The 9,549-nt window shown below is 40.8% G+C and overlaps 1 protein-coding gene across 1 annotated transcript; it reads left to right on the top strand.

Annotated features, from left to right (window-relative positions):
• Nucleotides 1–2,373: 2,373 nt before the first annotated feature.
• On the top strand, nt 2,374–9,484 carry LOC147261296 (mitochondrial fission factor homolog A-like). The gene is made up of 7 exons (XM_086203265.1): nt 2,374–2,555; nt 3,707–3,928; nt 4,192–4,370; nt 6,205–6,296; nt 6,540–6,710; nt 6,866–6,941; nt 7,769–9,484. The coding sequence occupies exons 2-7, from the start codon at nt 3,712–3,714 to the stop codon at nt 7,898–7,900; spliced, it is 867 nt and encodes a 288-aa protein (XP_086059391.1). The 5' UTR covers nt 2,374–2,555; nt 3,707–3,711; the 3' UTR covers nt 7,901–9,484.
• Nucleotides 9,485–9,549: the final 65 nt, after the last annotated feature.

The raw sequence follows: 9,549 nt of genomic DNA, 5'->3' as shown, positions 1-9,549 counted from the left end.
TTTAGACAAAGTGTAACACATAGAAATCATTTTAAAATGTATCAATACCTTACATTTGATAAAGGTCAAGTCTCACACTTTTAAGTGAAACCGTGCGCTATTCTCCACTTGCTTAACACCCTAAGTTAGCATGTTCAGTGAATTCAAAACTGTGGTGTTTTTGTTTTGACTGCAGAAAGAACATATGTGTAAATGTTCTGCATACAACCTATTAAATGAGTGGCAGCTTAAATGTTTCAGGACTGCAAGGAAAGATGAGCTGCTCTTATGGCTCATCTTGCCGCACATCCCTGGCTCATTTTACCCCACAAAACTGTTTCACGCACTGGCTTAGATTATTATGCTGAGTTTGTGACCTTGTTTTGTAGCTTATGATGACCTCAATTACATATGATAATACCCAAAACATATGCAAGAACAGCAAAATTTAGAAAGATGATACATTTACCTGGTATGACAAAATTCATACCTCTGAAAGAATTAAATAATGGGACGTGCACTTTCTTAATTAATGATCACAAAACAACTTTTGGTCATAGTTTACAAGATACAGAGGGTTGCTCACTTTACCCAGAGGCACAGCTTGGTTCTCTGCTACAAGTAATATTTTTCTACGAGTTCATGTTCTATTGAATGAAAACATGATGCCTACATGCTGAATATTTCTGACTGTACTTTGTGTTTTTCCTGTTGCAGAGAGCAGGTGTAAGTTGTATCAGTGGGTTTTATGCAGATAACACAGCCCATGTACATCGTGAGCTAGAGTTGATAGTTCCTGTCTTATGTACCCAACCAGGATCGCATCTGTCTGTTTTTTTTCTTTTTTTTAATTAAGGGTGGCACGGTGGAGCAGTGGTCAGCACTGTTGCCTCACAGCAAGAAGGTTCTGGATTCGAGCCCCGGCTCAAGCACAGGGTTTTTCTGTGTGAGTCTCCATGTTCTCCCCGTGCCTGTGTGGGTTCTCTCTGGTACTCCAGCTTCCTCCCACAGTCCAAAGACATCCAGAGGGGACGAGGCTGATGGATACTCTAAATTGACCGTAAGCTTGGATAGGCTCCAGCTCCCCCTTATAAGATAAGCATAAGAAAATGGATGTTTTTTATTAAAAAAATTTGAGCCAGACTATTGAATGCCCACTGAAGTACATTTTACCACTAAATCTGATACACAATTTGGTGAAACACTCATATTGCCATTTTGTTGTGCATTAAAAATGAACACAATTTACTGAAGATTATGAAATATGTAGTTCTGAACTCCAACATACAAACTTACTGCATAAAAACTATTTGTGCAGTGCTGTTTTTAAAACCATATTGTGTTAGTAAATTAAATGAATAGCAATAAAAAAACTATTTGAAATTGATAAAGCAGTTTCTAAAACATGAACTGTTGGGAATAATTATTGTGCTCTTTTTGCAGTTATAAAATTACATAGGCTGAGATCACGATTATGCTTGCGATTCGATTAATCGTGAGGCCTTAACTAAATCTCCACTATGACCACTACTACAGCTACTTCAGTCCTAGAATCATTTGTATTGAGACACAAGAATCTTTAAACTCTTCCGTTGTTTTCCTCATCAGTGCCTCAATGCTCTGCGCTGGGAGAGACATGCCTGGAGACATAAATGAGTGAGCGCAGTTAATGTTATATCTGGTCTCATTTGAGCACATACTGTCATCATCAAATCTGAACACAGATTCACATGTCACTTTATATCCTTAGCAGTTCAGCTTAATTGTTTCCCTTTGCCTTATTCATAAACACGGAGCTATATTTTAATTTTTGCAAAATGAATTTACAGTGCATTATATCGTACATGTTTTGAATATTTTTCTCTCTTTGTTTTTAAGACACTTTTGAACTCCAATTTCTGTTTATTATCATTACAACCACACAATAACCAGTTGGGTAAAATACAGTAATCACATGATTGTAAAATATATATTAAAACAAGAGTTACAACTATTTGTGTGTGTTTGAGCTGTGACAATCATTAAATTCACTTGCCACATTTTAATGGTTTGACTGAGCCACAGCTGGAATACACCAGAAAAGTATATCAATATGTCAACATATCTATATATCTATATCTATCTATCTATCTATCTATCTATCTATCTATCTATCTATCTATCTATCTATCTATCTGTCTGTCTGTCTATCTATCTATCTATCTATCTATCTATCTATCTATCTATCTATATCTATATAGCTATATCTATATCTATATCTATATCTATATCTATATCTATATCTATTTATTTTTTGCTAAGAAACAGTTCCTTTCAATGTATTAATTGTGTGCGTTTGTTTTCAACTCTGGCTCGTTCCTCCGGTAAGTCTTGAGGAGACTAACGGTGCAGCTCGTAAGCTCCGCCCCAGCGGACAACCTGGGCGTTCCAGCGTATCGGCAGCTATAAACACTAAATTGCCGCGGTGAAGGTTTGGCTTTCCCCAGTGGTCTGCTCCGAGTCAGGCTGTTAATGTTCCAGACCAAACAGCTCCTTGATACATGACGCTTCAAATTTTGTTTGCTTGAACCACAACGGTAAGTGGTCGTTAGCTTAGCTCAAGTAAAGCTATGCATTGATAGACGGTAAACCCACCGTCAGGCTGCTATTGCAAGTGTTTGTCAACGTACTTCTTAGCTGTCGTCCGTACGAGAATGATAACATCAGCTAATGTTCGTCAGAAATGACGTACTATTAATATAAGTCCGATTTGACCTAACGTCCATGATAGACATGGCGTCTTATTAGTATTTTCATTCAGTGACATTGAGGCCATGTGTATCAAGTGCTGTTCCTCATGTCAACCTTATGTAATTCCTAATGCACGACTCAGTAGCTGCTACACCCCTGGTGTATTTTTATTATTGTTATTCTTTTATTTTGGGGCAGCACCCTGGTCACTTAGCCGATAATAAAGGGGTTACATGGGCAAATTATTCACATTCCTCATTTTATTGATACTATTTTCACCTTTTGTCACTGAAATTAACGTGAGGGAGATGGTAAACCACATTTTTATTATTTTTAGACACCCCTGCCTTTGTGACAATTTTAAAAATAAAATGGGAGGTTTCAATTTTCGCATTAATAACAGCTGGTGAAGAGGGAGGACCACTGCAAAGCTGCCAAATTCTCCCCTCTGAAGCACCCGGCTGACCACAGACATCTTCAGCACCTTGATGGAGACATGCCACACCCCAACCTGCTTAAAGTCTTGAAACCAACGCCCCCACCCCCTATGTAACTAGTCCCAGCTATAACCCTGACCTCTGACCCTGTTCCACTCAAGGCCGCATCCCTTCCCTCCTTCTGCTCATACATCAACTCTGTTACCGTCAGTTAAGCTCCGGCACTTTGCCGATGATTCTCTCCTCATCTCGGGTGGGGATTAGGCTGCTAACAAGTAGGAATTCACCATTTTGGTGACCTGGGGTAGAAAAAAACTTGATGACAGTAGAGCTTGTTGTGGACGTCTCGCTCATGGTGAACGTGCATGAATTCATGGCATTTGTCAAATTCAGTGAAACTTGGTGCACTTCATAGATAAATTGATGTATCGTGGATGAATTGTCTTTTCACATCTCACAGATCTTATACTGTAGTCATCGAGGCCAAAGAGTTGTGAGGGAGATGTCATCCAACTTTCACATTTTAACTTGTGTTTGTGTCTAATGAAATGTGTCCCCAGGCTTGATGAGTGGGCCAACGTTCACCCCCGCCTCTGCCGAGGTAGCGGAGATCAACCGAATACATTATGAGTTGGAGTACACAGAGGGCATCAGCCAGCGCATGCGGATCCCTGAGACCCTCAAGGTGGCTGCAGAGAACCAGACAGGACCTGCTCCATTGCAGCAGCCGCTGCCCATCCACTCAGCTCTGATGCAGGTACCTGAGAGGATCATCGTAGCAGGTGGGCACAGAGGAGTGGAGTACTTGTATGGCTAGAAAATTTTGGCAGTTTGCAGTCATGCAATTCCAGAATAGATAGATAAAACAAACAATTGCCACAGATTTCAGTTTGCAGGACACAATTCATGAGAGTCCCAGACAAAGGTACCCATGGAAAACTGGAACAGGTGCCAAGTGTTCTACTGTTGACACGCATGTGACCTCCAGTCTCGTGCCTATTTTGAAATGATTTTTCTGACCCTCTCCTTCCCATGCTCTCCACAGGGGATGATGGAGATCCTCGATTCTCACGTCCCAGAGACTTGGACCTGATCCAGTCCGTCCCTCCTATGGATCTCCTGGACATGAAGGCCCCGCCACGTGTTCTTACCCTCTCAGAACAGCCACTGGACTCCCTTGAAACTGAGCAAACTGCAAATTCCCAGAACAACCCCAGCCAGACAGTAAGAGCAAGTTCTGTTTTTCCTTTTTGGTGTGTCACTGAGTAAATGAGTGATCAAGTTGTGGAGTTGAGTGTCCAGTTGGCTGCTGCTCTTTCAAAATGATTCTGCATAAATTGCTCTATATCACCAAGGAGCGTGCAGCAACCTGTCCTCGTTTACGTTCTCAAAGGGAGTGTTTAGATCTCCTGTCTGGATCCCAGTAGAGCATCACATTTCTCTATGTTTTTGTGCTTTGTGTGAAGTTAAAATTCTCAGAAATCATTACATGATGTGATTTCAAAATGTCATGCTATCCCTCTGGTCCAGATTCTCTTTAGAAAATCAGTGGTTGTACTGTCCTGACTCTGAGGCTAAAACACAGCAGGTCCAGTTGTACTGCCTTAGGTCGTACATGGATCCTGCTGCAGTGAGCAGTTGTGTAGCAGCAAGGCTCTCGTCTTTCTCAGCAGATGAACTTCTGCTTCAGGTAGAAAATGAATGTATCCGCAGTGATCTGGTGCCTGCTGGTATTCAGCTGTTGGTCCAAGCGGGGACGGTGTGGTTATACTGGTTGCCATTTAACCAAATATTCCACTGAATAATAGAACAGCCCTTCGTTGGATTCTCGAGAGAAGAAAACAGATGAGCATTTAATATCCAGGAAGTGACACTGACTGGAGTACAAGTGATTGATGTAGAAGTGAAAGAAAGGCTCACTTAAGAGGCATAGCAGTGAGTGCAACTAGATGTAGGTAATGTAGAGGCGTCTGTATTATCTTGACACAACTACTTAATCAAGTAAAAAAAACCTGAACAGCTTCTATAGGGTGAGTAATACTTCCTCAAATAAATCACTGAGCAGTAGTGGAGCATTCCCCAGTCACTTTCTGTCATAGTTTTCTTCACCTAAATGTGTTTGTGAATGCTTGTTGAAGCTTTAGCTGATTAATTAAACTGCTTAATCTCCACTATCTAGATTTCAGGAGAAATGGAATATCTGATTTGGAATATCAGGATCTGGTGCCAGTACTGATCTTACCGACATATCCTCTGACTGAGATGAATAAGTCAGATATTGGAGAGATGGCGTTGATCCAAATTCCACTCGATCACGAAATGGCAGTAGTTAAACACGTGACGCATCACTGATCCACATACAGTTCAAATACATCTCTCTGTATTCACATTTTAATTTAGTGCATTTTTGCATATTTTTTTAAAGAATATTTGTGGTGTACTTCACCTTCATGACACACCTGAACTCAATGACCTTTGACCCTTAGTACCCCCACAAGGATCACCACTTGTCATACACTCAGTGTATGCCCGCACTTATATATTTATGTTATTTCTGTACATACCACAATATATGTAAAACTACTTCTCAGAGCAATAATGTAAATATACTGCTTAGCCATTGTGCTCTACCTATTCTGTTATGCACTTTAACAGGTAACCGCTGCTAACTCTGGGATTATAGATGATAGATGTAATGTTACACTGCACTTCCTCACCTAATGTTTGTTGTTGTGTTGTTGTTGTGTAATTTATGGAACAAACTCTACTGCTCTCTGCTCCCTTAATTGCCCCCCCCCCCCCACAAGGATAAATAAAGTTTTCTGAATCTGAATCTTAACAAATAATGTCAAACCAATCTATAAAATTTCTAAAATTAAAAAAAAAAAAGCTCTGGTATGAGAATCGGAGCTGAAATTAGCGGCTTATCTCTAGTTTTATGTTGCCTTTCTTACCCCTAGCAAGCAGAGCTGTGACAATGCCCCACGGGACAGCTGGTTTGAAATGGTAATCCGTAGCGTAATCCGACATTGTTTGAATATCTTTGTGTGATTCACAGGCTCATTTTCATTCTCGGTCTCGGAGGGAACGCAGTGCTAGCGATTACACATCTGGTCGCCACAGCACTCAGATCAGCAGAGGAGATCTAAGGTGAGGGCACGTCTGTCTTTGGTCTGTTTCTGTATTTCAGAAAACTCTTTGTTTTGGACTCTTTTTAAGAGGATTTATGTCTAAAATAACATGCAGTATTCATTCTTTTCTAAATAATCAAATCAACCAAACTACACTGCTGCTGCCTTTTCCTTCTGTCTTTGTTCTGTAATTATTTCACTCTGGAATGCTTCAAACATCTTTTCATTCTTTACTGTTTCTCCCTGTGTACCTCTCTGACAGTGTAACCCCCTCCCCCTCTGCCCCCCCAGTCCGCTTGTGTCCCCCTCTCTGTTCCCCCGAGGATGCAAACATCAACTTGTTCACAGCCGCGGGGTTCCTGTCTTATATGCAGTCCACCACACGCCGGGCGTACCAACAGGTCCTTGATATCCTGGACGACAGCCACCGCAGGTGACCTGAATTTCTCAGGAGTCACTGTACTCCCTGTTTGTGTGAGCTACCGAGCTGAAAGAATTCCCTAATTCCTCTACTTTAGTTTGTTCTATTTTAGTTGAAACATGCTAATACAGGATATACATGTTTAATCCTGATTGTTTATCTGACAGGACACACCTGGACCAGGCCCTGGATATAAACCCCGACGAGTCCGGCTTAGTGGACGCCTCCTCATTACGCCGACAGGTACATGCCCACCAATGTGTTTGTCTGCCATTCTACTGTTGTAAAGTAACCTTAGCTTCAATTTACTAGTGTTTAGCTCCAGTAAGAGCATGCTGATGCTGCAGTTGTCCTGTATCAGGCTGCTGATGGAGCAGCGCTCTTAATTACTTGCTTAATTACTAGCGCTCTGATCAGTTACGCCTGAGTGTTGTCACCCTGTTGCTTTGCATTTTTGGGAGTGTGTTAACAGGTTCGAGCAGTCTCACAGCTCAAGTCATCCAGGCAGCACGAAAAGAGAGTTAAAATTAAGTATAGATGGCCATGTTTGATGTGAAATGGCAACATTGCATCTTTCCCTACAGATGAGAGGTCTTAAATAATAGATGTGGAAAAATCTACTTTTTAAACACACAACTTCCTTTTCAAAGTTGAGCACGTGCTTTGCTTCTGAACCATTTTTGTCTGACCAACAGATATGCGTACTATTGAAATGAAACATTCTATTCTTAAGGCAATTTGCCCAGGGATGCAAAACAAATTTCAGAAGAAACTGAGAAAGTTGGACCATATCACCATGTGTGTGAGGGGCTGCAGTTTTAGATTATCAGCTGTGAAGAGAAGAATCCACAACAACAAATCAGGAAATATAAAAAGAACAAAGAAAGTACACACTACAGTTTCTGCTTTGAAACGTGTACTTTGAAACAGTTGCTGCTGTCGTCACTGTGACATCATTTTGATTACATGCCTGTTCTTCATACATGCTGGCAGACCCTGGTGAAGACAAGGCTCAGTGAGATCACCGCTCATAGTGGACAGAATATTTTGTGTCTTTGTTTTGATTTTAGATTGTGAAGCTAAACCGGCGTCTGCAGCTGCTGGAGGAGGAAAACAAGGAACGCTCCAAGCGAGAGGTGCTCCTGTACTCTGCCACGGTTGCTTTCTGGCTTATCAACACCTGGGTCTGGTTCCGTCGCTAAGCTGGGAAACGACTGAGTTCCCAAAACACTGGAAGCCAAAGCAATGTCTTGTTCAAGGTGTAATAATAAGGCTTTGTTAACACCAGGGGCGACTAGAGCTTTTGCAGTGTCCACCCAACACACCATGTGGCAAACTTCAAGTTGAACTAAAGCAGAACCCCAAGAGAAGTTGAGGTTGACTAATTTAACCTTCACCAGTCCTGGACTGAAACTAGATACCTCACACTGAAAACTCATCTGTATAGATTCAATTCCTGGATTGACTGGCAAATGACTAGCAAGAGGAAGCACAATGACACCACTCAAACATATTAGCACAGTATCTGCACTAATGACTGCGAGAAACAACAGCAAACACTGGCCTGCTTTTAGAAGCTACTCTCTGAGAGCCTGCGACAACCTAAATATTTCACCAGTGGTTAGTCCTGGTTTGCTGAAAATAAATCTGTTGCATATGGGGAAAGTTGAGGTATTATAGCCTTGGAATGAATACACAGGGCTATAGATTATTCAACAGTTGCAGCTGGGAAGCGCTTTTTGTTTTGTATGAATATAAACCGCCAACAATTGCAAATAATGCTGCAACTCTTGATATTATTTCCTCAATTAAACAGCTGACGAATTGTTCGTAAAATGCTGGAGAATGGTGAAGCTCAAACTTTCCCAGATTCCAGGGCGTCATGTTCATTTTTCAAGTTTTACCTGCAGATTTTCAATTTGGACACATTGCAAACCCTCATGTTTAAGAAGCTGGAACGAAAGCAAACTCGTTTGGTGAGGCAGGATTAGCAAGAATACTGTTAGCTGAGAGCGCTCCTGCCGCAGATGCGACAACGCCGAGTGCCATCATATTTTGCAATCGGAAGAAATTGTCAAATGAGAAACAAGGATTGACTTTAGCAGCAAATGTTTTGGGAACCAAGAGCTGGAAATAGTTTGCAGGACTTAACTAGTCCTGTCTTTTTTGTTTGGATTTATATTTTCAGCAGTTTGTTAAAAACAAACAAACAAAAAACAAACACCACCTTTCTGTTAAGTGTCAAAGTAAGATGAATAAATCTAACGATGCCATAACATTACTTTACCCGGAGTTCTGCATCACCCAAAACATTTGTGTACTGTACTCTTATAGTCTCTTGTTGATGTGATGTAGTTACGTCTTGGATTTTTTTTTTTTTTTTTTGAAGGAAGAACTATTCTTTGGCAGTTACATGCCCAGTGTGTTTGCTGAATGAAATAGCAAAACTTAAAGGGTCAAAAGATGATGCTGTTTATTCCAGAGACTTTGACCAAAAGTGATGATACCTGCAGACGAAAATGCTTTGTTGTTCTCTGAACCATACAGTCAGTTACAAGTCTTAGTACTACTGTCATGTGTCTTAGCTGGCTATTTATATCAAATATTGATGTCGTTATCATATTTAAATAATACAACAAACTATATTTCATTGAGGTTTGTTTTTTTTATTTCAAGTACTGAACCTATCACGCAAAGCTGGAGTTAAATACTTGTTTTCTTTGTAATGCATTAATACATTGTTTTGTTGTAAATATTTTTGCTGCAATAATAAAGGATGGATGTTATCTCTCTCTCTCTCTCTCTCTCTCTCGCTGTGCAATGCTTCCCCCTGCTGGTTGCTCCGCTGCGC

This window comes from Aulostomus chinensis, chromosome 5, assembly GCF_037954235.1.
Source record: "Aulostomus chinensis isolate RoL2024-O1b breed Wild chromosome 5, RoL_Achi_v1.0, whole genome shotgun sequence".
Classification (NCBI taxonomy): Eukaryota; Metazoa; Chordata; class Actinopteri; order Syngnathiformes; family Aulostomidae; genus Aulostomus; species Aulostomus chinensis.
The sequence above is the reverse complement of the archived record's forward strand: the minus strand, read 5'-3'. Positions and strand labels throughout refer to the sequence as shown.